The sequence below is a fragment of the Phalaenopsis equestris genome, unplaced genomic scaffold, assembly GCF_001263595.1.
Source record: "Phalaenopsis equestris unplaced genomic scaffold, ASM126359v1 Scaffold000676, whole genome shotgun sequence".
In the NCBI taxonomy this organism is placed as follows: domain Eukaryota; kingdom Viridiplantae; phylum Streptophyta; class Magnoliopsida; order Asparagales; family Orchidaceae; genus Phalaenopsis; species Phalaenopsis equestris.
The window spans coordinates 87809-104460 of NW_018165116.1; the positions used below are offsets into that span (position 1 = coordinate 87809).

The following is a 16652-nucleotide window of genomic DNA, read 5'->3' on the forward strand; positions in this document are numbered from 1 at the left end:
AACTCATTGACGAACCGAACACGAACTGTTCGCGAACAACGAGCTTTTTTGACGGCCCTAGCCATGGCTGATCTAATTCTAATAGACTGAATTTTTTAAAAGAGTTTCTCATCAAAGCTAGAGCCCACAAATGATTGGAGATGAACTTTATTATCTTCTTTGTTTGAAGCATTCTTGTACTGAGACAAGTCATTATTTTCTTTTTAAATCAAATCTATGTAATTTGGTGCATTTGGTGTTTATTAGATATGTTTTCTCTTTTACATAAACCTGTCATCATTTTCTTATATCCTATCTTTGTAGTATGTTGCACTTGGTGTTTAATATGTATTTTTTCTCTTTTCCTAAAACCTTTTCCATTCCTGTCATTTTATAAGAAGTAGCATTTTTTAACAATTTTGGTTACATTGGATTGAGTATATCAATATCTATCTATCTATCTATCTATCTATCTATAGTTAAAAAATGCTACTTCTTATAAAATGACAGGAATGGAAAAGGTTTTAGGAAAAGAGAAAAAATACATATTAAACACCAAGTGCAACATACTACAAAGATAGGATATAAGAAAATGATGACAGGTTTATGTAAAAGAGAAAACATATCTAATAAACACCAAATGCACCAAATTACATAAATTTGATTTAAAAAGAAAATAATGACTTGTCTCAGTACAAGAATGCTTCAAACAAAGAAGATAATAAAGTTCATCTCCAATCATTTGTGGGCTCTAGCTTTGATGAGAAACTCTTTTAAAAAATTCAGTCTATTAGAATTAGATCAGCCATGGCTAGGGCCGTCAAAAAAGCTCGTTGTTCGCGAACAGTTCGTGTTCGGTTCGTCAATGAGTTCGTGTTCGATTCGTTCGATAAGTAAACGAGACAAACGCGAATAAATTTTTTTCGTTCGGTTAGTTAAACGAACCAAACACGAACAGTGATGCGTTCGTTCGTGTTCGAATCGTTATTGTTTGAAATATAAAATAATATAAAATAATTATATATAAAAAATTTATTATATTTTAAAACATTAAATTTTATGAATTATAATATATAATAAAATAATAATAATAATATATTAATATACTATAGTAGTAATATACTAATATAGATATTGAATATTTATATAATATAAGTTATATAATTAATATATAATATTATTTTTATATATTAATATTAGGGATGTCAAATTGGCTCGTCGTTCACGAACAGCTCGTGTTCGGTTCGTGTTCGACTCATTCGTTAAGAAACGAACACGAGCTTATTTCAAACAAACTAAATTTTAAACGAAGCGAACACGAACACAAGCTTTGTTCGTTCGTGTTCGGTTTGTTTACACCCCTAGCCATGGCGTACTTGACCCTACAAAGCAAGCCAACCATTAAAAAGTATATTCAATTTCCCACAATGGCTTGATTTTATTTATGCAAGGAAATCTACAGAAAAATAAGTTAGAAATATTATCTTACATAAAAAGGTTTTGGTTAAATGTTAACCATACAAGAATAACAACAAAGCCTTTATTCAACTTTTAAGAATGTCAGATTCAGAGAAAGTGCCAGTTATGGGCTTCATTTACAATTACAATGCAATGGGCATGACTAAGAGAAAGCCAACTATGGGTTTCATTTACAAAATAATGGACGAGTCTAATAAACCGATAGATTTAGACTAAAGATAAGTTGAGTCCGGTTAGAAGTAATTGAGGATAAGTGAAAGTTTGAACTTCAACATTATTTGCATGCCACGGGGTAATATCTTAATCCATAATTTCAATATTTTGAGAACAAGTCAACTAATCCTGAAATCAAATTAGTTTATATCATTACAAGGATAGGTTGATAATTGACTCAACTGAGAAGACAAAAGATGGCATTCAACTTGTACCATTCTCAAATAAGAAAGGACTATTTGAACCGATGTTTACAATTATACAATTGGGTATTGAGGTGTTTTTCATTCGTAAAACTAGGCATAAGCCCCAAATCTAAAAAAATACGTAAATAAATAAATATTATATTAACCATAAAGTGTGAATTAAGAAATAACTATAAATATTCTAATTTATTAATGAGTTAAAAAATAATATAACAACGTTCTAAGTAAAAAGTAATTAATTTGCATAAAATTAGAAGTAACACATTAATATCCTAACATCCAATACGAAATAAAATGGGTTATACCAACATTGAACTAACAAAGTAAACTAACATATTAAATTAAAATACTAAAACATCATAATATAATAATCAAAATAAGTTCATCATTAATCTTTCCCCCTTTCTCATAGTGCCTTCCACTTAAACAAGAATATAATAAGTCATTAACATTTGAATTTTTAATTTTAAAGTCCTTAGTGCTCTCATCTCCCAATTAGTTTTCATTAAAATCATGACGTAATAAACTATTTATTTTGTGCATTATAATTAGTCGTATCTATATTCTCTCAATTCTTAATATCTATAAATCCAATTATTTTCTATTTTTCATGATTAATCATCAATAAAAATATTAATTAAAATAATTATGTTGATAATTTGAATCTCAGAAACATAAATTTTTGTGGATATATATTTCTTTTATTTCTTGTTATGTAGTGTGTGAGGTGTGAATGTCCATAGATGAAGAATATTGATATTATTTTTAGCTTTGTTTAAAAAAGTTACGATTAGCCTCCAAATTTCGAGGCATTTTTTAAGACAAGACGTGTCTTGAGACGAGCCTCAGCCTCGGGCAATGAGGTGTAAGCCTCATTGTGATTTTTTGTTAAACAAAACAGAAACGGTCCTTTTATTGTGTAATTTTAAACAAAAATTTGAACTACAACAAGCCAAAAATATAGCTACAAAAGGTCCTTAAAATAACTTTTAACATTTATTACTTGAAATTAGGAAGAATTCTCACAATTTTGATTGAATTTCTTTCAGATTTAGTTTTTTTTTTCTTTTTCTTTTTTCTTTTCAAATTTAGTTGAATGATGACTTCAATTTGATGATACCACTGCAAACTTATAGGACTTGCAATTAAAGTATTGGGATTTATATGTTCATTTTCTAATATGGGTGAAATTAGAGTACATATAATTCAGTTTGTACAAAAATGTGAAATTGATCAGGTATCTTAAGAATGAACTCCATGGGTTATACCATATACAAGAGACAAAATGATAGAAATACGAAGAAAAATACTTTAAAGAATGACAAAGTTCCCTTGGTTCGTAATGATGTGCAATCGGATGATAATGATTTATGAAAATTGATAATGGAGGAGCACAATCCAATTCACAACAAGATTTCAATATTGATTTCTTTAATGAAAATAAAAGCAAGACGAATAGGTATAACACAATCTAACAAGAAATAAACATAAAATATATCCATAAATATTATGTAATTAAAATTGTAATGGATAATCATTATTTTACATCAAAGTATGACATGGAGCGGTTGGACAATAGGGAGCGGACCAGAGATCAAACAAGGGCTTGACGAAACAAAAACTATAATGATATGTTTTTCTGATAAAGAGCAAGGAATATCAGTCTTTATACTATTAATGATCTATTGAACTCATAAAAAATTAGATCCTTTTTATAAATGTCAACTAAGGAAAAGAAATGATTGATGAAAATGTGAAATTGATTGGGTGTCTTAAGAATGAACTCCATGGGTTATACCATATACAAGAGACAAAATAATAGAAATATGAAGAAAAATTCTTTAAAGAATGACAAAGTTCCCTTGGTTTGTAATGATGTGCAATCGGATGAGATGATTTATGAAAAATGATAATGGAGCAGCACCATCCAATTCACAACAATATTTCAATATCGAAATATTGATTTCTTTAATGAAAATAAAAGCAAGACAAATTGGTCTAACACAATCTAACAAGAAATAAATATAAAATATATCCATAAATATTATGTAATTAAAATTGTAATGGATAATCATTACTTTACAGCCAAGTATCACATGGAGCGGCTGAAGCAGTAGGGAGCGGACCAGATATCAAACAAGGGCTTGACGAAACAAAAACTATCATGATATGTTTGTCTGATAAAGAGCAAGGAATATCCGTTTTTATGCTATTAATGATCTATTAAACTCATAAGAAATTAGATCCTTATGATAAATGTCAACTAAGTTTTGTAAGAAAATTGATCGTAGTAGTTCAATCATTTTTAATTAATATTATCATTAATTATTATTCATTGAGGAAGAGAAATGATTGATGAAGATAAAACATGGCCAAAATTGACGATAAGAAAAAGACAAAATAATTCAACATGTCAATAATTCTAATGAAAACTCATTAAGAGGCTATACGGCAATGAATTTAAAATAGATTTAGCTTAAGAGTCCGTTTAGGGCAGCTTATAATTGTGGGTCGTACCGTTTGGTTCGCGCGTTTCCCCAGCTTATCCGAAACTGCGGCTGGATTTTTACACTAAAAGCAAGCCGCAGATCAACCCCCGCGGACCACGTTTCAAGATAAGCAGTTTATCCTAAAATGCACAAGCTGCCCCAAACGGACCCTAAATCTTACTCGACAGAAAAAATGGTAATTTTAAATCTATGATTTAGTAATTCAGCTCTTTCTCGATTTCTTCATAATTTTGCCCTAACAGATTTACAAAATATTGTTTTTGGCAATAATTTAGTAAAGCCGGATTTATAAGATTTACTAAAGTTGTCAAAGCCAATACCATAAAGCTCTTAGTGATGAAGTGAGAAATTTTTTAATTTAAAAATTCTAAAATTGATGGTTTGTTATATTCTTTTGGTGCTAGAGGAAACTAGCAGTCGAAGAGGAAATAATTTTGTTATACTTATTTTGAAAAATTATGTTATTATGTAACGCAAGAGCTTGGGTCGCGGTGTTATAGTTGTTATAGTACCATGGCCCCTTTTTTATATTTGATCCCTTGCCTTTTTCTACTCTATTCTTAAGTGTATTTCCTTCCTATTCTAACTACTAATACTTATTATAAATATGTTGTTAGCAATCATAGGGTTCAATTTTTTATCTTCCAGATTTTAGATTTGTTGCCAAGGTAGTCGTCGGGTGTCGGGGCACACTTTCTAGGCTTGTATCAGAGGACGAGAATGTGTTCGGGTTGTAACTCGCCTGAGGTGTTGACCATATCCAAAGGATCAAGTAATGCACCAATTATATTTCGATCCCGCAAGGATATTCTTACCCAACTCCGCAACATTTACAACCATCCCTCTCAATATCGTAGTGTCATAACCCGGCCCGGGATTTGGAATTAGCCAAGAAGGCAACAGGCGATCAAACAGTGAATTAAATCTTCTACATTCATCTACAATTTAACAAATGAAAAAGAAAATAATCAAATTAAATTAAAGCAGTTTATTGAAGTTTATCTCACCACTCATTGTCAGTGTTTTCTATAAATGTTTCTCTTCTATCGTTAATCTTTTAATCAATAAAATTAAACTAAAAAATTAGTTTAAAAATAATAGTAAGTCAAACAAGTCAGTGAATACTCATATTATCAACTACATTAATACAATGGTATTAGAATATTAAAATATTAATATGCATAATTCTGCATTAATTGCTTTTGATTTGCATTTATTTACTTCCTTGTTTCCACTTATTCTGTTTTTATTTATTTGCTTACTAATTGATCCGGTAATATGTATTTATACCTCTCTTTGCATAAGTAAAATTATCTTGGTTCCATTCTAACATGGTATCAGAGCCATGGCCTTAACTTAGTCGTTGCCTAGCTCTCGTCGGCTAGGTCTACTTCTAGCCGCTAGAACATGTCTCCCGTCTAGATTATCGTCCAGAACAGGTTCTCATCTCCAAGTCAATCAGCCATTGGAACCTATTAATCGAGAACATCTTCTCATCTCCCAGAACAAGTCCCCGTCTCCCATCCAGAACAACTTCTGTTGGAGCCTATTAATAGAGTCGCAAGTCAATCGAGTCGCCAGAACATCTTGTATCATCCAATCAGTCGTTGGACCCTTCTGCCTCCCCAGGACAGGTGATCTAACAGCTTGAACTTTCTTCCAGCCGGCCAGAAGATCTTCCAGTCGTAACCCCTGCCCGAGGACATATATTTTCCCTTCAGCAACCAGAACCTTACAATGTCTCAACAACCTAACATCTCATTTAGATCAATCAAAGTCACAACAGACTCCTCTAGCACCAAGCCATCATCAGAAGATCTAATTGACTCCATAAAAGGATCAATGCCAACCTCCGTTTCTCAGCAAACTGGAGGACAGGAAGCAACATGAACTTCTTGATTATAACCCATAAATTGAGCGGCAAAAACTTTTTCCAATTGTCCCAATCTATGTCCTTGTTCATTAAAAGGCGTAAGAAATTTGATCATCTCACTAGTGTGATTCATAAACCTCCAAAGGCTAACCAGCATATGAAGCTTGAGAAGTGGAGAATTTCATGAGCATATCGTGGCTGATTAACTCTATGGAGACTTTTATTAGCCGATCATATATATTGATTCCCTTTGTTAGTGCCCATTGGATGGCACTCCGTGATATCTACTCAGATGTAGAGAATTCCAGCCAACTTTATGAGGTATCCCAGAAAATCTGTGAGACAAAACATGGATCGAGGAATGTGACCAAGTAATACAATAATCTAGTTGCATTATGGATGAAATGCGACTAGTGATATGACTACACTTATCAATCTTTGACTGACCTATCTATCTTCCAAAAAATTATAGAAAGGACTAGATGCTCCAATTTTTGACAAGCCTCAACAAAGAACTTGATGAAGTCTGGGGTCGGATCCTTGGTCGAGATCCTCTTCCTTCTACTCGCACTGCTTTCACTGAAGATTTGTCACGAAGAGAATCGGAGACTTCTCATGCTTTGTGCGTCAACTCTATCTGTCGAAGTATCCGCCTTGGTCTCTAATAGTATCCAACCTCGGGCTAATCACCCCACTAGCTATTACTATCTCAAACTCAACCACACTCGTGATACAAGTCGAAAGCTCCACGAGAAACCTGCATCCAAATCTTCGGCCAAATCTTCCACCGCCAAGAGTCTCGCTACATCTTCTGAATCAAACACAGTACAGCCAACCTCTATCCAGAACAATCTGGAATGCTCCAATTTTCTTAAAAGTCAAAGAAACACTTAATCAAGCTGCTTGGATCCAGTCTGCTTTCTTTCGGCCCGTCGACCTCCCACGTTCGGCGAGGAACTAATCTTATGACACTCACTTCTTTTGCCCCTTATAGTCTATGAATCATAGATTCAGATGTCACGAACCACACAACTGGAAGCACTCAAGTCTTCTCAACATACTATCAGAAAAAGATATTGTTAAATTGTTGACGAATCTCAAAGTTTCATTACTGGTAAAGGGTTCATTCTTTTAACAGCAAGTCTAACTCTGGAATTTGTGTTATATGTATCTCTGTTGAAATGCAACAATTTATATGTCAGTAAATTGACATATTTCATTAATTGCGTTGTTAATTTTTCTCCAATGTCTTTCTTTCAGGATCGTCGTTTAAGGAGGATGATTGGAACTGCGAAGCGGGTTGGTGGGCTCTACTTATTCCAAGAAAAAAACACAAAGAATATACACTCTAACCACTAATTGCAATTTATCTCAATCCACTGAATGTTCTATTATTTTATTACATTGTTGTTTGGGTCATCCTAATTTCCAGTATCTAAAACAATAGTATCTGTTGATGTTTACTAATAAAAATTCTTTCAATTTCAAATGTGAAACTTGACAGTTAACTAAACATCAACGTGTTCCTCATCCACCCCACAATTACACACCTCATGCTCATTTCCCTCTTGTTCACAGTGACTAATGAGCATTCTCTCGCACTCCTAGCAACAACAATAAACGTTGGCTCCTTACTTTGATTGATAACAACACCCAAAGGTTTAATTTTAAAAGTTAAATCAGAAGCTGCTACATAACAACACCCAAAGGTTTAATTTTAAAAGTTAAATCAGAAGCTTCTACAACTTTCAAAAACTTTCACACATTCATTTTGACCCAATTCAAAAAACCTATTCAAATCCTTCAAGCTGACAATGGCAGTGAATTTTTTAACTATATTAGGAGAATGTTTGATAAGGACTTCCTCCATCATAGCTCATGTACCGACACTCCTCAACAAAATGGGGTAGCAGAGAAAAAAACATATCCTAGACATTACTTGCTCCATTATGTTTCACTATAACATTCTAAAACATTTCTGGAATGATGTCATTCTTATCGCAACTTATCTCATCAATAGTGTTCCCTCAAAAATTCAAACCTACCATAACTCTTTAGCCTTTGAGATCGTGTTTTCCTAACAATTGGATCTTTTCCACTTTAGAACTTAAAATTTTTTGGTGCACATCCTTTATTTAGAACACAACCTCAATTTGGAGTAAACTTGATCCAAGTTCCATAAAATGTGTTTTCCTCATATACTCTGCCACTCATAAGGGGTATTCACATAACTCTATAGTTAACTATGAGGAGACATTTCTTCCAATTGCTAAATTAAACATCATTCGGGTCCTCACATCTTTTTGTAGTGAATCTGGATTGGCATTTATTCCAACTTGATGTCAAAAATGTGTTCAAGAATGGCAATCTTACAAAGTATATATGACTTCCTCCAAGCTTTAACTACACAGCCTCCCAAAAGCAAGTATGTAGACTAAAAAAATCCCTCTATGGATTGAAGAAATCACCACGGGCAACGTTCGAGAAATTCACAAAGATGTTGGTAGGTCATGGATTCATTCAGGCTCAATCGGACCACACTCTCTCTTTCCAACATTCCTCCAACGCCCAAGTAGCTATCATTATTGTCTATGTTAATGATATTGTTCTCACAGGTAATGATCTATCAATATTAGAGTCTCTAAATGCATTTTTGCTGTTTTTTTTTTTTTGAAATGGACTTGGAATTTCTTCGGTACTTCTTAGGCATGAAAGTTATTCGGTCATCTCAGGATATTTGTCTATTTTAGCGGAAGTATGTGATTGACCTTTTGACAGAAAACAATCTTATCATGTGCAAACTAGTGGTTGTCTCGATGGATCCCAATGAAAAACTTTTTCATGCTCTCAATGCAGTTCCTGCAATCAAGACTCACTACAAGCGTCTTGTGGGAAAACTCATCTACTTTAGCCATACATGCCCCAACATATGCTATGTAGTTGGGATAGTCAATCAATCCATGCATGATACCCATAAGCATCACCTCCAACTGTCTACCAAATTCTCCATTATCTAAGCACACCCAACTAAGGTTTATTTTTTTCCTGACACAACTCTCATTCTATTGCAGTTTACATAGACGCGGATTTCGCCGGGTTTGTCCTAGATCAACGATCTACCTCTGGGTACTATTCATTTGTGTAAGAAAACTTTCACGTGGAAAAGAAAGAAGCAATATGTCCTTGCTCAAAGAAGTGCTAAAGCCAAATCCTAGTCCATGTCCCTAGTAATTTGTGAAGCTCTCTGGTTAGGTATCATACTCCATGAACTACATATGACAGTCCTCGTTCCCCTACATTTGTTCTGTTATAACAAGGCTGTCATTAGCATTGCTCACAACCTAGTCCAGCATGATTGCACCAAGCATGTTGAGATTGACCTTCACTTCATTAAGGAAAAGCTCAACTTCGAGAAAATTTGTGTTCCGTTTGTGTCATTTAATGACCAACTGGCAGATATTCTCATAAACAACCTTTCTTGACCACTATTTGATGATTTTAAATTCAGATTGAATATGATTGATACATATTTCAATTTGAGGGACAGTATTACAATATTAGAATATTAATATGGAAAATTTTATATTAACTATTTTGATTTGCCTTTATTTATTGTCCTTTTTTCCTTTATTTTGTTTTTATTTATTTCCTTACTAGTTGATCCTGTAGTGGGTATTTATACCCTTTTTTGCATCAAAAAAATTATTATGGTTCTATTCTAACAAATGAAAAAAAAATAATATACATGTCAGTTAAATTTTTAAATAAAATAATATAAATATTTAATGTTATTCAAAAATTCTTACTATATCAATACTATATCAATATCACTTCATATCTATACAACCGCCACAGGAGTACCGTCTAAAAGTTTGTATAAATTAAGGTACTTCAATATCAATATCTGTTTCATATACGTGCACAGGTACATTAATGTTCCCTAATAATACCATCAAGAGGTGAATTATAATAGCCAAAAATGAGCATACGAAAATACTATAAAAATATTACTTCTTAATAATTAATATTTCATTCTCATTTGCATAGCAATTAATATATTGTACAAGATACAATGATAGTTTAAATAGTTGAGCACACAGTTCATTCTTACAATATGAACAAAATTCAATAGAATCATAAATCATGTGTATCTGTTATTATAACAATAACAATAAATGCATTAGATCGAGAAACAAAACATTACTATAATAGAAGAATATAAGTACCCTACTCGATGTTGATTAATTTGTTATTTGGTTTGTCTTGACGTCGATTCTGCTAAATTGAAAACCTAGCACATGATATTTATATTTTCAAACTTTAATTTATTATATATATATATATATATAAAATAATAATAATAATTTATATTAGTTATTAACTTTACGTTATTTAAGTATAAAATTTTCATTATTTTACTGTGTAATTCTGCTTATTTTTCTATTCAATAAATTTATTATTATTATTATTATTATTATTATTATTATTATTATTATTATTATTATTATTATTATCACTTAATAAAAACCCACCCTTACCTCCTTTCGTCGCAAGAGGCTTCCTCGATTACATGCTAGGGCACGGTCGAACACGACAGAAAATATTGCATGATGCTCCTCTTCTTATCTCCGCATGAAGCTTCCCTTCTCGGTGTCTTCCTTAACAGAGCAGTGAACGCCATCCTTCGTTCTGAAGCCAGCTCGGTCTTCTTCGTACAAGTCGTTTGATGTCCTCTCTGTCTTCACACGACACGAGAACTCTAGCTCCAGCTCCCTCCTAGTCGACATTGAGGCTCGACGCAGCAATTTTGTGATCTTTCCTCAGGCACGGCGCATGAGGTCATTGCCCGCTGCTTCGAGTAAGAAGACACTCAATCTTCTCCTTCTTCCTTCCCCTGAGCTTTGATCGCATGCACAAGAGCTCCCACCTCCCACCTCTGGCGTTAATTTATAGGGAGAACTCATTTATTGACTTTCGGTTCCATTGTTTCCTCTTCCCGACTATTTGATTCATCTCCAATTTCTTCGGCTATCCGACCCTCTTGATTCGTATCCCATTTGCTTGACTCCTAGCTTCCACTTCTTCAGTTCTCTCGTTCTCTCTCCCCAGGTTACAGAAACGGGACACTACACGTAGTCCCCAAAAAACCCTCCCCTCTGTTGTCCCGCAGCCCACTGCCCTTCCCCTTTGAGGCCCCTCGTTGCCCCAACCACCTGCTTCACTGTTTTCACGGTCTCAGACCCCCACCTTCATTGTTGCAACCCGCCAATCCTTCCCCTATTGTTGTTCTACCCCTGCCCCATCCCCATCCCCATCCCCATCCCCATCCCCATCCGGCATCACAGTTGCAGCCCCACAAGCCCTCCCACTATTCATATCGTTGTCCAGTCATCCCACGCTTGTTGCTGCCCACAAAACAGGAAACCAAAATTCCTTCCCTGTTACAACCGTTATCTTCCAACCACCACCCAACAATCCTAATCATCTACCAACACGTCCAAACCCCTAACAGCCACTACCACAAGCTTAGATCCGCACTAGTGTGAGTTTTTGCCATATTTTTTATAATTCCCCTTTTAGTATGTGAGTTGTAATCGTTCATTTACTTTTGAGTAATAATAGTTATTTTCCCTATTGTGGTTTAGGTTAACACCGATATCATTATGTTTTACTTCAATATCTTATCTAATTTTTTATATTTAAATAGCCTTTATTACTTCATAATTTGATGTTAACATGTTAACATGTTACTCCTTATTTTGCGCAATTTATTTCTTCTTACTATTTTAAGATGTTCATATTTAACTTTTTAAATATTAATATGTTAAAATGTTAATATATTTTTATTCTTTCATACTTTTTAGTTAATACAATACTTCGCAGAATTTTTTTATTTTGAGACAGACATTTCAAAATGCCTCGACCTCGTCTCACAGACAAAAAACATCAAAACTCAATTGTGCAGTCTAAAACCTTGTGGATGAATATGAAGAAATTCACACAAATGACATTTTAATAATTTTCTAGTGAAAACATGTCGGAAGCATTTGCATTGATTCATATTAAGTGCTGGAAGGAAAGTGGTAGTTACCACACCATATTATAAAAAAGACATACCTAAGTATGTATTAATCGGTTAATTAAGTAAATTGTCAGCTATAACTATATATTAGCTATGGTAATGCTTCATTATTAAGTGTCAAGTGCTACACTTCAAAGAACCAACCTGTTGAAGCATTATTTAACTCAGCAACACTCTTGGAATCTGAGAATTGTTTATCCTCACTAGTACCAGCACCAGCAACAGCACCAGCACCAGCACCCGCACCCTTGCTAGCCCAGTTACAGCGAATCTGTCTGTTACCTAACCATTTACCTGCCCAATGAGTGATAACACAGGCATGAGGAAACACCATATTAAGCCATATACAAATCATGTAATGGATGCCAGTTCTTCGCATATACAGAGCATAAAGAATCTACGTGCACCTCCATTTGAAGTGATACAATGGCAGAAATCAAGAAAATCAAAAAATAAAAACCAACCATATCGATACTGATTTTATACACAGAAAGGGATGTAACAAGTTATCTTTCATGTGAAACTCACCGCTCAAATCATTAATGGCACTTTGTGCATCCTGCAAAGAAACAACAAGACTTATCAACTACAAGCCCAAATACTGAACATCACAAATTCAGATCAATAATCATTGCACCTGTTGATTCCTAAAAGACACAAATCCAAAACCCCTTGAGCGCCCAGTTTTTTGATCCCACATAACCTTTGCATCTCTGCAATAAAATCACATGCCAATACCGTACCATTCAATGGAATGCAAAATACAGACAAAAAGGATGAAAAACATAAACAATATCAGCCGGCTTTAGATCACTGGTGCAACTAAAGATACAAACAGTCTGCACAAAAGAAAAATTCCAGAACTAATAGAAAGGCTCTGCAAAACTTACGAGATGCTGTGATACACAGAGAAGCAGGCAGACAAAGCAGCGTCTGTAACCTCGGAACTAAGATCACCAACAAAGATGTTATAATGACCTTTTGATGGACAAAAAATTTATGGACATGTCACTAACAAGTGTAATCAGACAATGTTCGCTAAAAATCAAAAATTAAGATATAAATATCTAACCTGAAGTGTCTTCTCTCTGTGTATTGGCATATGCCCAATTAACTTTTATAGGTTGGCCAAATCTGCAATTTAAATTTAGAAAGACAAAAGCAATTGGAATACAAACAATGAAAAAAATAAAATAAAATGCAATTTTTTACTTACAGATGCCTTCCATTAAGTGTAACTATGGCAAGTGCAGCTGATCGCCGATCAAAGTAATCAACAAAACCATAAGATGACTGCCAAGAGAAAAAAAACCATAAGGATGTCACATATAACAACAAAATGAATAGTTTGATTTGTGGAGATAGAATAGTTCTGCAGCTTTGATCCACTAAACTAGGAAGAATTTTGTTTAGTGAAAATGAATGAGATAGCCTATTTCATATTTCACCCTAAATACAAACTTCCATAGCTTTACATCCTGATAAAAAAAATCAATCATAATATCAAGCAATGACAGCATACAAATAACCTACTAGCGCCAAAAATTAAGAAAAACATACTCAACAAAGTATTGAAAGAATGTTCGATTCTGTGGTTATAATATCTTCTTAGTTCTTCAAAACTATGCAAACCAGAAATGGTCAGCATAGATGCAACCATTGTCCGTGTGTATAAATATTTTAGACAAACAAGCAACACAAAAGTTAAAGCGCATGAGATTATGGAGTTTAATCCCACATAGGATTATTAAAAATAAGTAAATACATCTCGAAATACTTAAGAATAGTCAATTAAAAGGTTGTTCTTATATTCTATAATCAACATACAAAGACTTGAAAATATCAAATGGGTAAAAGCTGAATGCAAATATGATCAATGGAAGTTTTGATGTTAACAAATCTCGAGTAAAATCTACGAACTAAGAAACCAAAGAACAAAAACTTAGATTTTAATTTAAAGGCTAGAAGATTCAATGATAGTCCTACCACCAGATAAAAAAGTCATCAAAAAGTAATCGAGGATAATTTAACAATAAGAGTACAAAATCATAGTTAAAGAAGTCGGAATCATAAATTGCATGGTAAAAATGGTATCCTCAGTAGTATCAAAGAACAAAGCGCATTGCGATGTGCAAGGCTTTATTTTTGCTTCAAAGCATAAAGTATAGAGCGAAGCGGAGTTTTTAATAACCAAAGCACTAATAGGTTGTATAATACTATTAATGTATAAATGCATTCATAAGCAATTATAAAACATAAAATGACTTAAAAAGTTCATATAAATGAAAAAAAATGTTATGCAATACATAACTTGAAGATAAAAATTAAAAGTGAACCTGCAAATTAAAATTTAAAAATTATTTTTAATAGTTTATTGCAATAATAAAAAACTAAAACATTATAAAAAAATCTTATAACTCAACAAAGTATAAATTTTAAAGCATAAATAAGTTAATAAAGTCATATATCATAAAATATACTAAAATAATTCATTAGTCTTCATCTCTTTCATTCACAAAATTCTTTTCTCAAGATAGAATTTTTTCAACTTCAAATTTTTCTTCTTCCTCATCATCTTCCTCTTCTTATGAATAAATTTCAACTTCTCTTTCTAGCAAAGAAGAATCGGATACATGTTTAGGCGAACTAATCATCACTATAGATGATCCCTTTTTTTGGTCCAACTAAATCTTATAGACCATCTTCGATCAACTTCTCCTGAAGCCTCTTCAATTTGTCTCTAATTAAGATCTTAATCACCAAATTATTGCTCACCAACATCCTCCACTTCTCCAATCAACCACTCACAACTTTCATCAAATGAATTCAAACAAATCAAATCAATCATATCTCTTGAATTGAATATTCTCTTTAAAACTTAATTATATTTGATGAAGGATAAATCATTTAAGCACTTTTGATCTAGGAGATTTCTCTTTTTTGCATAAATCTGTAAAAAAAAAAATAGTAAAATTAATGCATAAAGCATGTAAGTCATTTAATGTTTAAAATTTATAAATTATCAACCTACTCAAAGCAGCTCCAATTTCTTTCACAGTCAACTGTGAATAGCAACATAAATGTTGCTTGTTTGGTGGTTTGTTATGAGAATTTCAGAATTTGGCTACGAGAATCTTTGAATTTGTGAATTCGGGAATTTGAGAATTTTTTTTGTTATTTTTTCAACTTTGTATATCTCTTTTTTTATGTAAAATTCTGCACTGGATTTTTGCTTCTGAAGTATAAAATATATTTGTATGACAATTTTATTGCAAACAACATTACTACACAATGACAGAAAAGTCATTTGTCCAAAAATAACTGCAGCACAACTGTTTTCAAACTACAAAATATAAACAAATAGTCAGCTTATCTACAGGATCTTCCTATGACAGCTGTTACGCAACAGTTTATTATTAAGTTGCAAGTGCCCCCAAACAGACCCTAATAGTTCAAAGAGTCTCACCGTAAAATTTGAATAATCAAATGCATATATAGATTCTAAGAAAATAAAGCCTAAAAGTTAATTAACCAAAAAATTAATTATAGATCATTCTCTATGATCAATCCATCCACCAAACATGATAGTGCGTCCCTTTTATTCCTAATTTTTTTAATGATCTTCCAAATCATTCATAGGCTACTGTAATTCTCTTTCAAGTAAAGAAATACTTCACTCATGATAAGATAGTGGTCGAAAACCTGGTCCATAATTTTCAATTGTCTCAACCATATGATCAAAACTCTCCAACTTCACTGTATTGAAAGGGATTTTGCGTGATAAATGCACCTAATAGTATTTTATAGTTCTTTCTTTGATACTTTTATCCACATCTTCTCTAATTCCTCTCATTTGTATCTTTTCATTAAGCAACCTCTCTTTCAGATTTCATATATAAAAAAATTATGCATTGAACTTATCATTTTAGATATGTTATTACTCTATAATCCAAAAATTAATTCAAATGCCCTTTTTTCACAGTGTAAGGGCGACTGAATATCTATTTCTTCAATTATATCAACCAGTGCGACTGAATATCTATTTCTTCAATTATATCAACCACTTTCTCATTATCTTTCATATAAATCATGTTTGGATTTCGATACTCCTTGATAAGCAAGCATCTCACTCTTCCATCCGAAGGCACTTTCTTACACTTAACAATGTTATCTCTTTTTGATGTATTAGAAGGACCAATCAAATGCTCCTCGAGTCGAGATATAACCTCATTTATCACTTTACCACAATAAATACAAATATTACAAAGTGCTCGATTCGTATTTAACTTTATGAAGTGCTCACTCACACG

General features: G+C 32.9%; 1 protein-coding gene across 2 annotated transcripts in view; it reads right to left on the bottom strand.

Annotated features, from left to right (window-relative positions):
* Positions 1-16652, bottom strand: part of LOC110030226 (oligouridylate-binding protein 1-like) — a 30377-nt gene that overhangs the window by 4594 nt on the left and 9131 nt on the right. For both annotated transcript variants that reach the window (XM_020732839.1, XM_020732838.1), the window contains exons 4-9: positions 13559-13635; positions 13415-13476; positions 13233-13320; positions 12980-13055; positions 12871-12901; positions 12487-12636 (exon numbers count right to left, since the gene is read on the bottom strand). In XM_020732839.1, coding sequence (XP_020588498.1) covers positions 12487-12636; positions 12871-12901; positions 12980-13055; positions 13233-13320; positions 13415-13476; positions 13559-13635 — 484 coding nt within the window. The remainder of the gene's footprint in view (positions 1-12486; positions 12637-12870; positions 12902-12979; positions 13056-13232; positions 13321-13414; positions 13477-13558; positions 13636-16652) is intronic.